This window comes from Carettochelys insculpta, chromosome 19 (genome assembly GCF_033958435.1).
Source record: "Carettochelys insculpta isolate YL-2023 chromosome 19, ASM3395843v1, whole genome shotgun sequence".
Classification (NCBI taxonomy): domain Eukaryota; kingdom Metazoa; phylum Chordata; order Testudines; family Carettochelyidae; genus Carettochelys; species Carettochelys insculpta.
In genome coordinates this window covers 22,935,544-22,953,866 of record NC_134155.1, presented here as the reverse complement: position 1 = coordinate 22,953,866, position 18,323 = coordinate 22,935,544, and the positions used below count along the sequence as shown (strand labels likewise).

The window sequence follows — 18,323 nt, the reverse complement described above, 5'->3', positions numbered from 1 at the left end:
ACCTTCCTGGCAGAGATATACAAATGGTCACTCAAGTGCTAAGGCCCTAGTTTCTGAAGTGCTTTGTATGCAAGTATGAAGACTCTGACTTGTGACTTTTAAAATAACAGCAACCACGCAGTTCATGGCTGTAGCCTGACCTGGCCCCCACAAACTGAGAGCAGTGGAGGGGGCTGGGAGATGCAGTGCATCCTCTCCACTCCCAAGACAGATGTCGGTGGGGGAAGCCACAGGCCAAGGCAGTCCCCCTACCAAAGGATGTTGGGGGAAGATGGGATCCGCAGCCTGATCCGCCCTCTGCCAGGTTGAGGGGAGCTGTGGCCCAAACCAGCCCCGCTACTCAGGACAGGCATATGGTGGGGGGTAGCAGGTAGCCATGGCCCAAACCAGCCCCTCCTGGTTCCTCTCAGGACAGGCAGGGGTCCAGTAGCCATGACCCAAACCATCACCCGCACACCGTGAAGACAGGAGTGGTGGGGACGGGAATTGGGGCTTGACCTGATCCCCCAGCCCCAGGACAGGTGGTTTGGGGCAGAAGCCTCAACCTAGAGGACCCAGACCCTCCACCTAGAGACAGGCAAGGGGGCCTGGGAGCCCTGGCTCAAACTGACCCCCTCCCCAACATACAGGAGGCAGCTGGCAAACATGTCCTAAACCAGCCCCCCACCCTCCAAGCACAGGCATGGGGTGCAGACTCTACAGCCTGACCCACTCTCCCCACCCTGGGGACAGGTTGGTCGGGGTAGGGAAGAGCCCCAAAAAACCCCTTTCAGTTAAGGACCAAAGCAACAGTGGGTACATCTGCTAGTGCTCTAATAAATCAATGGCATGGAAGTGAGGAGATTTGCATTCCATACATGGGTTTGCCAAAACAAAAAGCAGTCAAGTAGCACTTTAAAGACTAGCAAAATGGCTTAGTAGGTGAGCTTTCGTGGGACAGACCCACTTCTTCCGACCATAGCCAGACCAGAACAGACTCAATATTTAAGGCACGGAGAACCAAAAACAGTAAGCAAGGAAGACAAATCAGAGAAAAATGATCAAGGTGAGCAAATCAGAGAGTGGAGGGGTGGCGGGCAGGAAAGGTCAAGAATTAGGTTAAGCCAAGTATGCAGACGAGCCCCTATAATGACTCAGAAAATTCCCATCCCGGTTCAAACCATGTGTTAATGTGCCAAATTTGAATATAAAAGCCAGCTCGGCTGTTTCTCTTTGAATAGTGGTGCGAAAATGTTTTTCAGTAACACGCATATACTTTAAAGTCATTAACAGAATGCCCCATTCCATTAAAATGTTGACTAACTGGTTTGTGGATCTGGAGTGTTCTGTTGTCTGTTTTGTGCCCATTGACCCTTTGTCTAAGGGAGTTAGAAGTCTGTCCAATATACAAAGCATCTGGGCATTGTTGGCACGATGGCATATATGATGTTAGTAGAGGAGCATGAGAAAGTGCCCGTGATTCAGTGAGTAACCTGGTTAGGTCCAGTGATGGGTTTGCCACTGAGCGACCGTGGACAAGTCACATAGGCATCCACTCATTTCAGAGTTTTTGGCTGCTCACCTTGAAACATCCCAGGCAAGGCCAGTGTGCGTTTCATGCCTCTGAAAACAAGGCCCTAGACTTTTAAGACAGGCATCTAAAAATAACCTGCTCAGTTCTTTGCACCTCATCTTCTCCAGGTGCACAGCGGCTGCTTTCTGAGACCTACAGATCCTGGGATTTTCAACGGTACAGAGTGGAGGCAGGTGCTACCACTGATTTTCAGAAGGGTTTATCTGCTGACTCCCATAGAAACGAGAAGTCCTGTGGCACCTTCTTATGCTAACAGATTTTTTGGAGCATAAGCTTTCGCAGGCAAAGATTCGCTTCATCAGATGGATCTGACGAAGTGGGTCTTTGCCCGCAAAAGCTTTATGCTCCAAAATATCTGTTAGTCTATAAGGTGCCACATGACTTCTTGTTTTTGTGGTACAGACTAACACGCCTGTAATTGACACTGGTGAGGCCACATCTGGAGCATTGTGTCCAGTTTTGGGCCCCCCCAGTACAGAAAGGATGTTGATGTGCTGGAGCAGGTTCAGCGGAGGGCAATGAAAATGACTAAGGGGCTGGAGCACATGTCCCATGAAGAGAGGCTGACGGATTAGGGGTTATAAATTTGCAGGACAGAAGAGGGGCAATTTGATAGCAGCCTTCAACTTCCTGAAGGGGGGGGCTCTAAAGAGGATGGAGAAAGACTGTTGTCAGCAGAATGGGCAGCAGAACAAGGAGCAATGGTCTGAAGTTGCAGACGGAGAGGGGTAGGTTGGATATTAGGAAAAACGACTTCAGCAGGAGGTGGTGAAGCACTGGAATGTGTTGCCTGGAGAGGTGGGGGAATCTCCATCCCTAGAGGTTTTTAAGCCCCGGCTGTACCAAGCCCTGGCTGGGATGATTTAGTTGGGGTTGCTCCTGCTTGGGGCAGGGGGCTGGACTCGATGACCTCCTGAGGTCCCTCCCAGCCCCGGGAGTCTATGACACTTGACTCCCATAGCATCAGAGAAGTGGCCGTGTTAGTCGGCGTCTTTGGGAACAACAAGAAGCCCTGCGGCACCTTACAGACTCACACATTTTTTTGGAGCATGAGCTTTCGTGGGCAAAGACCCGCTTGGGCAGCCCATGAGGTGCCACAGGACTTCTCGTTGACTCCCCCAGGTTTCTCTCACCCTGGGTCTGGGATATTCTCCCACTCCCGCGCCCCTTCCCTGCAGAGGGTGTCACACACACCCCCCCGCCACTAGGGGCGCAGGCCCCACGTGGGCGACTCCCCGTGCCTGGGCGGAGCTGGGCCCATGCCTCGGGGCAGGGGGGCGGCAGCGGCTGGGGCTGTGCGGGTGAGTCAGCACTTGGGCCTGGCTGCTGTGCCCAGAGCCCGGCTGGCGGGGGAGGGAGGGAGGGAGGGAGGGATGGACCGGCCTCTCCAGCTCCCACAGCCCGGGCTGCCCCCGAGGGGCGGGTGGGTCGTTGGGGGGCCCCTCCCGCAATGCGCCCCTGGGCGGGGCGCGCTGGGAAATGGAGTCAGGCGGCCGCGGTCTCCGGCAGGGGCTGGTCGGGGCGAGGAACTACAACTCCCACAGTGTCCCGCGCGGCGGCGGCGGCGGCGGGCGGCGCTGGAGAGTGGCGCGCGGGCAGGGGGCGTGGCCGCAGGGGGTTGTCCTGCTGGCGGGCGGCGCGCGCACAGCAGCCGGGTGCAGCCGCCGCCGGAGCCGCAGGAAGAGGAGCCGCCGCCTCAGCCGGAGCTGCCCTGCCGCCGCCGCGAGCTCAGGGAGCCGCCCGCCGCCTCCTCCTCTGCCCCCGCCGCCGCCGCCGCCTCGCCCGCGCGCCCAGCCCCGCTCCGCCCCGGCCGGGAAGATGGTGGACCGCGAGCAGCTGGTGCAGAAAGCCCGGCTGGCCGAGCAAGCCGAGCGCTACGATGACATGGCGGCCGCCATGAAGAACGTGAGTCCGCCCCCGCCCGCCCGCCTGCCGGGCTCTCCCCGTGTGTGGGGCCGCCCCGCCCCGTTGGGTTCTGCTCGTGCTGGGCCCCCGGGGTATCGCTGCGCCGGGGGGAGGGCCGAGGAGGTGCCCCCGTGGGGTTGGGGGACGGGAGCTGCTGCTGCTGCTGCTGCCCCCGCCCCGAGGCCGCTGAGCTGAGCCTGGGCTGTGGCTGGCGGGGCACCCCCAGCTAACGGCCTCTCAGACTTGCACCCCCTCTTTATCATCTGCCCCCCCTCCCCCGCTTGCCCCTTCCCGGGGGCGGGGGTGTGTCTCCCTTCGCTCCCGGGTGTGACAGAAACGCTTCGGTCTGTGGCCGTCTGGCTCTCGGGGCTCGCTGAGCTTTGTGCCCTTCCGCCGTGGGGCTCTGATGGGGAAGGGATGGAACGAGGGAGGGGGCATGCGTAGGAGAGGGAAACCTCCACGTATTGCTCATCTGGGGGTGACTGATGGCTAAGTTATTCCATCCCGTGTGTTTGGGGGGGTATGAGGGGAGTTAGTACCGTCTTCCCCTGTTCTCCAGATGCAGTAGCTTTTTTTCCCCTCTTTTTCTACCTCGTATCTGGGCGTTGCCGCTCCCTTTCAGTTTTTTCCATCAGCTCAGCTAGTCTCTCCCCCCCCACCCCCAGCTATACACCCACCATCATCCTCTGCCACCTCCCTTAAACTGCTTCTCCTGAGGGGTCTCAGTGAGGCTTTTTCTGGGACCTGAGATCTTTGGATTGTGCATATCAAATCTCATATTGGAGCTTGACACGCTTGCCCTGTCTAGCAACCAATCTGACCATATTGCTTTCTTCTTAGGGGGTCACTGTGACCCTTCTGAGGTGTGTGCAATTTGTATAAAATAATATTAAGGGATTTTTATGCTGTCTTTCCTTATAGCTATTAAACTGTTCCTAGTTCCTCTAGTGCATCTTTTTTTCTGTCTTCTGTCTGTGGCAGATTGTCTTTTGTATAGGGGAAAAAACACATACATGTTTCTTCAGTGATCTGAGTTTAAGCTTTTTTTATTACATTTGTTTCAAGATTTGTGAATTTCTTTGTTTTCATTTCATGCCCTTAAAATAAAACCATTGCATTTAGCACACTGATCGGATTTGTGCTAATATTCCTTGTTAATAAATGCAGACATCTTCTGAAAATCAATAAGTAGGAGAAAATCTCTGATCTGATCTTGCAAACAAAGCAATCGTGGGAGGCAGTATCAAGTCATTCCAGAAGATTCTGCATTTGTCATATTGCAGAGAGGCTAGACTGGGTGGAGGGAGGGAGGGGTTGCTTTAAAGGGGAAAACTCTTCTTTATATTTGCCTTGTTAGTCAGTTGTGAACCTTTAAGAGAAGCTGAGTATCCTCCCTTGCAGAAGAAAAGTGAATGCTGATCTAGGAATGTCGCAGCCTGTATAGGATGCAGCTATCTGTGCCTATATTGCACCATTTTGTCAATGACCTTACATTTTTTCCAAAGACAGAGCTATCAAAGCCTGACAGAGAAATGGGAGGGAAGAGTTTTATCAAATGAAATATGGAAAATGGAAAGATAATAGCTGGAATAGTATTCACTTTGTATCTAATGTTCCTCTCTATGCAGGTTGAATTTTCTACCGTTCTGAGACTATACTGGCAGCTTCAGTTACCAGTTTAAAGCAGATGCTTGCCATGAGTGCAAGTATTAAATCTTATTTTATATGGCTGATGTATTTTACTATGGAATAAACAATGTAATATGGCTGAGGATTTGGCAGACAGTAGCCTTATCACAGTATTTCCATTCCTGCAAACACTTGACTAGAACACTTAGTTCAGTTCAGTTCTAGGTTTGAAAGGATTCTCAGTTAATCAAGGAGAGGGTTACTATTTTATTCTGATCACTCAAACAGCAATCTGGGGTATTGCTGCATCTCCATTTGATGCAGTTCCGCCATAAGAAACCGATTCACACTGGTACTGTGTGCGCTAAAGCCTTTTACTTCAGCAAACATAAAGCAGAGCTTTGTTCTTACAGGACTTGTATATACTGCTTAAATTTGAGCTCAACCCCATCAGTGGACTTGTCATATTTCGTTATGCCTGATATTTCTCCCATCCCATCCCCAGTTGTGCTGGAGGCTTGTGACTTCATGCTCATTTCAGTAGCAACACATATCGATGTCTCAAGTAGCGAAGGAAGCTGCAATGCACCCAGGTGGTGGCAAAGAGATTGCTAATCCTGAAATAGTGATTCAATTGGATTAATATTGTCCACCCCACCTCCAAAAAAACTACCAGTATGTCTTTTTCAGTTGTCCTTTCACAAGTGGTGCATATCGCTTCCTGACAGGCAAATGAGCTTTGTTACACCAGCAATTTCCCCATCTTTATAAGGTGACACCAGATATTTGTAGTGGTTGATCTGTTAATACACACTGAGTGCTGAAGTTAATAATGAGCAATAGATACTTGAAGCATAATCAACATTTTAAAATGGCAATTAAAAATTGAATATCATCAGTTACTTAATGGTTGGTTGTATGTGATGAAAGTTCCAGTTGACTAATTCAGTGAGTGTAGCGCATGTCTTTTGTGAAGCTATTAGCAGTCTTTCCATTATGGGATTCAGAATCAGTCTGGTACAGTAGAATCCTGCTGAGTACATCACCCCAGGTAACCCATCATTGCAAGGTGAGTGTACTCTTGAAGCCTTCTGAAAAGGCTTCAGATAGAAAAATGCTGAATTAAAATAGTCATCCTTTTATTCATTGTTTCAGCACTTGATTCTCTAGTAGGAACCATCTGTGTTTAAAAGTAGGATTTTAACTTGCTAAAAACACTCAACCCATTCATGTGCTAAGACAGGGCATATACAAAATGAATTTATTAGTGATTGCTGTTAAACAGGTCAGTATTACTATTCAGTCTTTTAGCTCCATAGGCTTATCGAGATGGCCCATTAAAGTGGAATGTACTGTTACATTTGCCATAGAGGATCAGGGTAAGGTTAAGTTGTTGTAAAGCTCTTAATTTCTTTGTGTCTGGAGTAGTTTGTGTATTCTTGTAACTATTCAGACAGTCGTAATATCAATTCATAGGCTGACTTCTAAAATGTCAGCTAAAGAAATTTGATTGTTCTCCCTGACAACCAAACAGAATATCTGTATGGGCACTTAAGAGCTCTGTCAGTGGCTTAATTGGAAGTTTGAGCCCTTTTTTGTTGGAATTGGGATTCCAGGAAGCTCATCTTAGCTTACGGTTATAAAACTGCTTATGCGCTGATGGATAGATCAATATCCATTAGTCCAGATAGAGTGGTGATGCCTTTGCAGACTTTTCAGAGGTGGAGTCATTCCAACCATCCAAGTCATGTCATGCTTTGGGGTATTGTTTCCACCTTGCAATAGACACATCTGTTAGTTTTTGGCCTTCTTCCACCTTTCCTGCCAGATAGGAATGTCTTCCAATGGACACTGTCTGCAAACTTTTGAAGAGCAGTTTTTGGAAGAATTTTAAGGCTTCAGGGCTGTAGTTTTGTATTCTCCATGTTCAGAGAACAATATTTTTAAAGACTGCATTTATATAGTATGTGAAGAACAATCCAAATTGGTTCCTTGGTTCTGTTTAACTCGTGTGGTATTTTGTCTCCTGTAAAACTTGTAAATTTGAAGGGAGTTCAGTTATGCGATTTTAATACTGATTCTCCTTCATATTTGCTATAATAAGAGACATTTACCAGTCTTCATTGAACTAAATTACCAAATCCAGCAATAGACTTTAGGGTGATGGTGGTAACCTCGTGGAAACTAATAAACCCAATATGAAAATTTCTCTGAAAGCAGGTGTCCCAAATACTATTCTTAAAGGAAATCATTATATTCTGTTTAAAACTGCTTATTGATGGAAAGAATGGGTTTAGATGTGTCTTTAAAAGTTTTGCACTAATGTCCCTTGTTTGTTCACTGGTTACTTGATTCCACATGTCTTAAGTGTTCCTATATTACAAAATAGGGTTTAAGTTTTAGACAGGGGCCTACGAAATTCCTGGTCATGAAAACCATATATCAGACCATGAAGTCTGGTCTTCTCTATGCTTTCAACTTGTACTGAATGGACCTCACAGGGAAGCCAGCATTTCTAAAACTGGGGTCCTGACCTGAAAGGAAGTTGCAAGGTGGGGGGGGGGTTACAAGGTTATTTTAGGGTGGTAATACCATACCATCCTTGCTTCTGCATTGCTGCTAGTACCAGCTCTGCCCCAAGAGCTGGGCTCCCAGCCAGCAGCTGCTGCTCTTCAGCTTCCCAGCTTCTGAACTTAGTGCTGTTAGCAGCAGCAGCAGTTCAGAAATTAAAAGTAACACTACTGCAACCCCACAACTCCTTTTTTTGGTCAGAAGGCCTAAAATTACACCACCACAACTATCTGAAATCTACAATTTTTAAGATCCTATCACCATAAAATTGATCAAAACAGACAATGTTTTAGGGCCCAAGTGATAGACTAGTAGTAAACTATAACTGTACAAAGTGCATTATGCAAATAGATAAATACTAGATTCCTGCTACCTGAAGCTTAGTTTCTCTGCTGGATCGAGAATATGACGCTAGTAAGCTATAGTGAGAGAGGAGGACACCATACCATAAGTATAAAATGTTGTTGAGTGAGGGCCTCATACCACTTTCTGCTGCACTTATTTGAGTTCATCATTTGCTAGTTTCATATTGGTTTTCAATCTTAAATTTTAATTGTATGACATGTTTGGTTTACTGAAAAACCCTACAGAGGGATATGTAAGAGTGGTTGATTAATAACATGGGGAGTTCCAGTCTTACGGGTCAACATGGAAAACCATAAGCATGGGAAAGGGATATAAAAAGAAATGACTAGGCAGGAGTGAGGTGGTAGGCATGGGGAAGGAGAAAACTAAACTATGTGAAGCGGAAGGGAACCGTGAAGGTCTTGGACTTTGAGAATGACATTTTAAAATATTTTTGCTTCCTCAAGCTCAAGGGAAGTGGGGGTGGGATTTTTAGCTATGTACAGAAAAATACAATGAAAGGTGGCTGTAGAGGATGGAAATAGAAGAAATGTGCTGTTTTTTTCAGGGTTGAGTAACATCAACTAATCTATAATATAGTAAGGTGGTTATAATCAGTGCTTTTCTTGTATTTTAAGTAAATAAATAAATAAGGGTAGCCAGTACTCAGCTGGTCCTTTTCTTCCTCATCACCCTACCTCCTCAAGCCGGTCCTGTGGCTGGGTCTACTGCAAGTAGTGGCACAAAAAATGCTGATTATAATACCTATGTACTAAATGCAGAATCAAGATTAGAGTACACAGTAGACAGCAGGTAGTCTTGCTGTGATTTCTAGAGGAAGCTAACCATTATGGCTATGTAGCTGAAGTTTTAAATGTGAAAGTATCGAAGTTGTTTCCATGAGCACAAGGGGCATAGTCCAGATACCGTCCATTACAACTCTTTCCTGTAACCTTACCCACCTGTTAACCTAACTAGTGCACGTTTGCTTGAATACCGTTGGTCGGTCTTACACACTTGGTATTGCCCTTAGCTCACCAGTGAGTGAACTAATGTTAAGGGCCTTCAAAGGTCTCTGCAGCTTTGAAAATCCTCTTTTAGCTCTTCCTGCTGCGATGATATTGGTGATGGGTTCCTGCTGCGATGATATTGGTGATGGGTTCCTGCTGCCACAAGAAGAGGTCTTTTGAAGGGCATGCATCATGTGAGGCTATGTCTATACTAGACTTAGAAGTCACTGCCAATATTCAATTTTAGCTACTCCAGCTGGGTAGCTGAAGTTGATGTATCTGTTGTCTACTTCCATGTCTGTCCCCATGATGGAAGGTTGACAAGAACATTTCTCCCATTAGTCTTCCTTATTCCTCATCTCGCACAAGGAGTACAAGGGTTGACGTTGACTCTTGGGAGTGTCATTTCGCGCGTGCACTAAATGAAGCTGCAGAAGATCAACCTGCTGAGGCTCAATCTTCTGTAGTGTGGTTCTAGCCTAACTGAGGTAGCAATGAGCCTTAAAAAGGAGCTTCGAAATAGGTAAGCTTCTGACAAGACACTGAGCTCCTGAGACTAATATGCTAGCTTTCCCACTCGCTGCAAGAAGTTAGCTTCTCTTAAGGCTTAACTTTTGTGCAGCTGTTTTTCTCTGAACCCCTTTGAATTTCTGTTCCTGTCTTTTTCTGCCTTTACCTTGCATTATTTCAGTGCAGCCACAAAGGGGAATCATGGTACACTGACCCTAAGTGCCATGGCAAAGCTACCTAATTCTTCATGGAACTGCCAGTATTGGATGCTGTGGCAAATTGGGCATCAGCATAAACTGTGTAGAACATAATTTTACTAAATTAGCCGAAAATTCAGAAAGTGATTTTTCTCAGTGCTGAGCTACCTATGTCAAGCAGCTGCAGGAGTTAAGACGGGTGGAAGCTGAGTGTGGAAAGGTATGCTGTAATTGTAACCGCTTCCTTATTTTTTTGAATAGTAACAAAGAGGAAGCCGTGCTAGTCTATACGCTATCAAAACAAAAAGCAGTCAAGTAGCACTTTAAAGACTAGCAAAATGGCTTAATAGGTGAGCTTTCGTGGGACAGACCCACTTCAGACCATAGCCAGACCAGAACAGACTCAATATTTAAGGAGCAGAGAACCAAAAACAGTAAGCAAGGAGTGATAATCAGAAAAAGATAATCAAGGTGAGCAAATCAGAGAGTGGAGGGGTGTGGGGGAAGGTCAAGAATTAGATTAAGGCAAGTATGCAGACAAGCCACTATAGTGACTCAAAGTTCCTATAGGGGCTTGTCTGCATACTTGGCTCAATCTAATTCTTGACCTTCCCCCCCCACCCCTCCACTCTGATTTGTTCACCTTGATTATCTTTTTCTGATTTGTCCTCTTTGCTTACTGTTTTTGGTTCTCTGTGCCTTAAATATTGAGTCTGTTCTGGTCTGGCTATGGTCTGAAGAAGTGGGTCTGTCCCACGAAAGCTCACCTAATAAACCTTATCTTTTTTGGTTTTGGTTTACTTAAATTTGCAATAATTGATAAACTGACATGGGGGGGAAGTCTTGTCTGGCAGAGATCTGTTAGTTAGTTAATGCCTACATCTTGAGGGAATAACATTCTTGTAGGTACTTGATATTGTTCAGACGCTTGGAATACACTAACATGGAAAAAGCACATGCGATTACAGTAAATCCCCAAAATAGGAGCATTTGAGTTGCATGTATCTCAAGTTGACTTGACCACCACCATTGACAGGAGTGGGAAAACTGCTCCTCTGAGGGGCAGCCGCTGAGAGTCAGGAACCAGAGGTCAGCCTGGCTCCCAAATCCCCTCCACTGGTGGGAGCCAGGAAACTGACCAGTACTGGCATTGGTCAGTTTTCTGGCTCTTCGAGTTACATGAAAATTCAGCTTACACAGGGTTGCCAAGAACGCAACCTCTGTGTAAGTCAGGGGTCTACTGGACTTAAGTTTGAGTTAAGTCATTTGTTGGGTTATAGATCTGTTTGGTTTTATAGGACTTAGTCTAGATGAAATAAGGCAAATAAGGCTGTTCAGTAGTGCTGTAGAGCAACCCACTGGCCCTGTGGGTTTATCTACACCATGTTAATACAGGTAAATGCAGTCAATATGTTCATGATGTTCTTCTCTGTGCCCAGTCCATGGTTGATCTGGTCACGTTACAACGCTCTGCTTGGAAGGCTGACTTATAGCTCAGGTCAAGACAGACTTTCAGCTTTGGAACCCCTACATCATTGGAGATTTTAGCCTTAGCAAATGCAGCTACTTTGTTGCACGTCTGCATGGAGTACTTTTTTGGTTCAGAGCTGTGTTCTGATTGGGTAGTTGACACTTCGATTTTGCTCATGTTCATGTCCTCTTCAGGAGGCCTGAAAGTTTTTGGTGCTGTACGCACCGCTCATTTCACGGAACAGGTAATCGCACACTCCTCTAAATACCTTGGGAGCAGGAAATCTCTCTAAAAATGCAAGCTCTTAAATGGACTGTTCGCAGCAGCCAAAGCCCGTAATCGTCTTCACTCTCAACAGAATGCATCTGGCCTAGATTATTTAATGTGTCTTGGGAAAATCTACAGGTTCATTTGCAAGACAGAAGACCAACGCTGGGTTTCTCTTTGAAGTATATGCCTGTCTGCCATACTCAGCAGCACTTCAGTACAGGTGGCTCAACCAATAGTCATATTATAAACCAGCAAGTGCATAGATTCTTTTGAAGCTGAATAACAGGGCAACAGAGCATAGCAGGGCTAGAGATAGGCAGTGTTTGTTGCCTTAGATGAGACCTGCAGTAGACAGGAGCTGTTGGTGGTGGCTGGGTACAAGAGAGTAGACAGTTCTGCTTGCTGGAGCAAGCTGCCCTGCAGTTACGGATGACTAGTGTGGGAGTGTAGGAGATGCTTTCAAGTTGCTGCAAGAAGCTTTGCCATAACATACAACCGTGTTTCCTCTCATTTTTTGCCACCCACAGGTGGGATGAATTTTACATGCACCAGCGCATATGTGGATGTGCCACAGCAATACAAACACATGCTGCCAGCTGTAGGTGGCTATGAGCTCTCTGCTAATCAGCTGGGTGGCATCTGAACCTCTCCTGGGCAGCTGTCCAAGCAGTCAGCTTACATGGAACACTAACTTGCATGTAAAATCACTGTGTACAGACCCAGTGTGAGCCAGTCACCCCAGTATAATCTCTGGAAGTTGAGTGGGCTTCAGGCGAGCCTGGCCTTTGTTTTCTTTTGCTTGGGTATAAACAAATCCAAGCAGACTCCAGAATTAGTGCCCTCTTCAGAAGATCTTGTGTTTCACTCGCTCACTCACACAGCATACAACCGAAGTCTTTCTCCGTTACGCCAATTAGAGTACACCAGCCTGGATCACTCACAGGCTGGATTCTCTACCAGGAGCTTGGGGTTCTGCTGGGATTCAGCCATGTGCTGGTCTTCCCCAACAGTGTTGTCTTTGCTGAGCAGCTGCCTAGGATTGCCTTAGTGTCCCAAATACATTACATGTTCCTCTACTGCTTTAGTTCCTTGCATTAGGAACCCCCTCTTTGTTCAGACTGTTGCTCTTTCCCGGCACTTCTGTTGTCCAGGGAGATACCACAGAAGCCATGTGCTAACCAGCTCCCCTGAGGAGAACTCTCTCTGCTCTGGGGCTGGACTGACTGAGCGCTCATGCGTTGAAATTTACATTATTTGACACCTTTTATTGTTGTGGACAGTTGGTCCTGTCTGGCTTAAACCCAGGACTTTGTGTTGCTCTTTAGCTTTTGGCCAAACTGGCTTCACAAACTACAAAACAGGCACTGTGGATGATGACTACAAGAAAATGTATCCAGTTGCCAGGGGAAGCATTAAGGTTAAAGTCCAGTACCCTGGTGAGAGAAGCCAGGTGTACACTAGACCTTAAAGTCAGTTGTAGGTACACAATTGCATAGTTGGAATCAACTTACCTACAACTGACTACTTGGCTGTCCTCACTGAAAGAGGTTGACTTCCCTTAGTCCTCATGCGATTGAGCACAAGTGTCAACTGTTGCCCCTGATAGTTCAGTTTTGCGCCCACCCACCCCCCGCAGTGGTGTGATATCGACCCTGAAAAGGTGGTTCTTCTGGGTAGTGAAGACATACCCTTAATGTCCGCCACTTTAGATGCAGGAAGGTGGCTACCTGTGTTGATCTGGGGTGGCGCTTGCAGGTGCTGGGCAGCACGTGGAGGTTCCCTCTCCCCTCAAGGGCCTGCACACAGAGTGCTTGCACTGAGCTAGCCACTGTTTCCAGGAGCAGCATGGGACCAGGCACAGGGAGCTGGCTTGAGCTCCACTGTGTAACTGGGGAGTTGACCATGGTAAGTGCCTCCTGGCTGCAGCCTGCATCCCACCTCAGTGTCGGCCCTGAGCCAGCACCCTTCCAGAGCTCGCAGCTCTCCTGTACCTGGAGAGTTGGGATGTGGGAGTCAGTGAGCAGTGTGGGCTCTGGAAGGGAGTTTGGGTGCAGGAGGGGGCTTCTGCCTGGGGTAGTCTCTCTCACAGCTTGCACCGAACTCCCTACTCCAGCTGGAGGAAAGTGAGGGTGGGGTAGCATGAGCAAGAGGGGGTGGAATGGGTGAGACCTTGAGGAAAGGATGGGGTAGATCCTGAGTTGCCTGTAATTGAAAAAATGACTTTTCTAAAAAAAAAAAAAAAAAAAAAAAAAAAAAAGGCCGGGGGGGGGATGGGATGGGATGTCTTTCTGCTTTGCTCCTTTATATCTTTCTTCCTACCCAGGCGTTTTTAATGTCTTCAGATCTCTACTCTTTTGCTGCCACTCACAGCTTTCCGAGGTGGAGATAAATACATATCTCATGGAGCTGGAAGGGACCTAATTGAGTTCAGTCCCCTGCACTCAAAGTAGGACCAATTGTCTTCCCTGACGCTTGTTTTCTATTTTAAATCTAACCTGCCCCAGAACCTTGAAAGGCCCCCTCAAGGATTGAACCCTGAGGTTCACAAGGCCAAGGCTGTAACCATTGAACCCTCCCCAGACTGGGAGGGATAGGTCAGTGGTTTGAGCATTGGCCTGCTAAATCCAGAGTTTTGAATTCAGTCCTGGAGGAGGTCATTTAGGGATCTGGGGCAAAAATAGATTTAAAAAGGAAAAACCGTTTGGGGTGTTAAGTCCTGCTGTGAGTGCGGAGGGCTGGACTCAATGACCTCTGAAGATCCCTTTTAGTTCTGTGAGATAGAAGCAGCAGAGTGAAAATGGCTCAGTCCAGGTCAGTTTCACCACTGCTTTCAGTGCAGTCTGATAGCATAGCAGTATTGGTTCTCTCTTAACTGATGCTGCAGTGATACCCATGGGTTGGGGAACCTTTTTCAGGTGGGGAGCTACTGACCTGTAGACAGATCAGTCGGAGTCACAAGTGAGAAGCAAAAAACCCATTTCAAAGATGCGGTTCCTGTTGGGCTATGGGGTCTGGGTGGGAAAGAGGGTGCAAGAGCAGGCCAGGAACTGGGGAGTATGGGTGGGGGGGAGGGTTTGGGGCTCAGGGGCTGCATGGGGGTGGGTGGCCTAGATGGAAGGGGGGGATGCAGGAGCTCCTTCGGGGGAGGGGCATGGGAGCTGGGCAAATGGTGCAACTTACCTTTGACACCCTTGGATGCACATGGCCTGTGCTCCCTGCTCCCAGGCACTGCTTTCTGCTGCTCTGATTGACTAGAATTCCAGCCAATCAAAGCAACAGTAGGATGCCTCTGGGCAGGTTGCCCAGGCCACTGCTGCTCCCCTCCCCTTCTCAGTGCTGTGTGAACAGCAGTAAGTGGAAGCAGAACCTGGAGGCGCTTCCGGGCAGAGCTCGCGGTCTGGATCTGGACCACAGCTTGCCTAAAATTTGAGGCTCCAAATCTTCCACCCTACTGTGGGCTGGATGCTGTGGAGGGCAGCTTGGGGTCAGGATCCAGACAAGCAGTGTGCTGGATCCAGCCCACGGGGGTGTGGGGTTCCCTATCTGTGATATACCATGAGTATTCCAAATGACTAAACAGACAGTACGGTCTGCTGCTACTTGGTGCAGTGTGTGGAGGAGTGGTGAGACTCCTCTTGCTCCTTCCCTTCAAGAAAATGTTCTAGGAGTAGTAGAACGAAATGACATGGTCAACTTTAGGGCTGTTCTGTTGAAGTGAAACTGACCATAGTCACATTTGTTTCAAGCTGCTTGCTGCCCTGCTGCTCAGTTACTTGCTGGGGGGTGGGGGTGGGAATTGAAGACCTGATATTTTATTGTTGCTTGATCAAAGGACTTTGTTTCATAAAACACAGCTTCTTTCAAGGCCAAACATTTCAGACAATTAACAGGCAAAGGAAGGAGTTGCCTGCAATCAGTCTATAATCAATAATTGAAAATTTGGTTTGCTTAATTTCACGCAAATTAGAACTTTCTCCAGTTGGATCATAAGCCCTGTGGAATGTTGGTAGCCAGAAACTACCACTCAAACTTTGATTTCTTAAATCGAGGTATGATGCAAATAATGAGACAGATGGGAGTCTTCCCTTTTGATAGGTGTGTTTACTGGCTCAGGACAAGCATGGAGGGTTCTTGTTTTGTCTCTGGGAAATAAACAGTAGTGCCTTGATTTACATGAGGGTTGCATTCCCATGCACCCTTGCATAACTCAAATTTCATGTAAGGCAGGGTGCTGATATCTTTTTCCCTGGTGGTATGCACATTCTGCAGGTTGGGAAGCAGCAAGAGCACTTGGAGCTTCTTTGAAAAGGTAAGTCCAGGGATTGGGGGGCTGGGAGGAGCAGCTGGGGAGGGTTAAGCCTGGTAGGGGGTTGGGGCTGTGGGAGGAAGGGGAGGGCCGGTTGAGCCTTGGGTGGGTTAGGACTGCAGGGGGGTGGAGTTGAGCTGGAACCGTGTGCAGGCATGGCGGTCAATCTGGGGGTGGGGGAGGGCTGAGCTGGAGCCACATGCGGGGTGATAAGCTGGAACTGTCTGTGATGGTGAGCTGGTGGAGGGTTTGAATCCGGGATGCATGTGGAGGGTTTGAAACGGGGTGGGGCAGGGTCGGGGCGAAGTTAGACTGGAGCAATGTGTGGGGGACTTGAACCAGGGCAGGGGCTTGAGCTGGAGCCATGCTCGGGTGGTGAGCCAGTGGGGGGTTTGAACCGGGGTGAGGTTGATCTGGAGCTGTGTATGAGGGTGGTGAGCCAGAACTGGAGGATGAACTGGAGGCATGCGTGCGTGTTGAACAGGGCTGGGGCGGGAGTGGCGGGGGCTGAACTGGGGCTAGCATGGAGTGGGATTTTTGAGTTGCACTTAACTCTCAGTCACACATGTTGCGGGTTTACTGTGCTTCCATAAAGACTTTGGGGAAATGCCTAAAACTATCAATGAAACTCGAATTTGGTATCTTAGGCTATGTCTACACTACAAGATACAGTTTAATTTATTAATATCAATTTTGTAATGCTGGATTTTATAAATTTGAATTTGACTATCCTCCCCTCCCCATGTGCTCGTCACAAAGTTGACTTACTGCTGCCACACTCAAATTGGCAAACATTGACTTGCAGAAGTGCATTGTGGCAACCTATCCCACAGTTCCCTCATCCCCATAGCATTCTGGGTATGTTTTCTGGTCTCTGACATCTTCCCACATTTCATTGCCCTCGTTCCTTCTGTGGTAAGCAAACATCCACTTTTCCAGGTGGAAGGAAGGAAAACTAGTGCGTCAATGAAGATCACCAAATACACAGAAATCTTTCCTCTGTAACTGAATTGCTTTTTAAGACTGTTGCTGTAACTGAATATGAATGATTTAAAAAAAAAAAAATCAGGTCTTCTGAACTGGCCCTCCAGACTGTCCCTGCTCCCTTGATTACGTCTGATCCCTGAAAATAATACAGGGACAAAAGCACAAAGTTGATTGTCTTCCCTCTTCACTAAATGGGCATTGCTGACATGAGGAGTGGGGAGGGCTCACCAAATTTCTTTGCCATTGTGGGGCAGTTTGGTATTTGGAAAGTTGAGTGGCAGTTGACAAGGTCCCTGAAAATCTTATTTGGCTATGGAGTGTGGGGTCCCTGGCTTGAGGGCCACTTGAACTGTCCACCCTCCCCTCCAGCAGCAGCTAGCCCCCGGACCTTGTTGGGGTGTTGGTCACAGGGGGAGTTTCAGTGGGGGAGGGCAGCTGAAGTTGTCTTCCTGGGTGACTGTAAGCCCCTGGAATTTGTAACTGCTTGGGGAGATGTGTGTTCCCAGTCCCTGGGGGCAGAAAGGCCTCAACATTTTTTTTGGTGGGGGGCCAGTTGAAGCAATCCCACCAGATGGCTGCAAGCCCCTGAAAATGTAAGCTGCTGGAGGAGACTTCCCCCTGGGTGTTTCCAAGCTCCCAAAAATCTTTCCCACTCTTGGAGTCCTAACTGCGTGCAAGCCAGGTCATGGTACTGCCTGGTAGCATGGTCAGCACTGAACGGCAGGCATGTCCTTTCATTGGGTTGGGGGCTAGCCACATGACGTGGCTGAGCACAGGAAGAACCCCCACTAGGCAGTGCTGGGGGTAGGGGCACAAATGTAAATAGTCGAAGAAGTTTCTTGGTGTCTTCTGCAAGCATGACCCTGACAACAGCCTTGCTGCCATGTGGTGCGGTGGGGCGGGCAGCAGCTGGCACCAGCCAGCACAGAAGAAAATACCAAATGTAGAGACAGAGCCATAAACTCTGTGTTGGGGCTGTTTGTAATGGATAGATGCACTCGCAGCACTAATAAAAGAGAGACTATTTTTGGGCTCTCATACAAACATGACCCCACAGCCACCAGGCTTCCTGGTCCTGATTTGAAATTCAGTCGTCTTGTTACTTAATTCCTGCATGTCTGGAGAACAGCGTCCAGAGCGGAGCACTGTGGGTCATTGTGGGTTACATACAGGACATCTCTGAAGGCTGATAAATTTGATTTTTAAGATGGGGCACTTCCACACTGTGGCCTTTATTCAAACTTTTTTAAATTTGAACTTAACATTACACCCAGCAGGTTCAGATGATATTTTGATAGCTCTTTTAGTGCTCCCCAAATCGAGCTAATGGTATTTACAGTGAAGACAGTCAAGTGATCATGTATGGCACTTTGTAAAACAGAGCTTGACTTCAGTAAAAAGTCTTGCATGAGAAGATGGATAAATTATTCACAAGTAAGGCTCTTACTGACCAGCCTCCAGGATTACTACCCAAAACTGCATTCTGATTTATTACGTATACAGTAAGCCCTTGAAATGTGTGATTTCCAGTTGAACTTAACTTGCATGA

At 47.8% G+C, this 18,323-nt stretch overlaps 1 protein-coding gene across 1 annotated transcript in view; it reads left to right on the top strand.

Moving 5' to 3' along the window:
- Positions 1-3,212: 3,212 nt before the first annotated feature.
- Positions 3,213-18,323, top strand: part of YWHAG (tyrosine 3-monooxygenase/tryptophan 5-monooxygenase activation protein gamma) — a 35,649-nt gene continuing 20,538 nt past the window's right edge. The window contains exon 1 of the mRNA XM_075013696.1: positions 3,213-3,478. Coding sequence (XP_074869797.1) covers positions 3,392-3,478 — 87 coding nt within the window. The 5' untranslated portion in view covers positions 3,213-3,391. The remainder of the gene's footprint in view (positions 3,479-18,323) is intronic.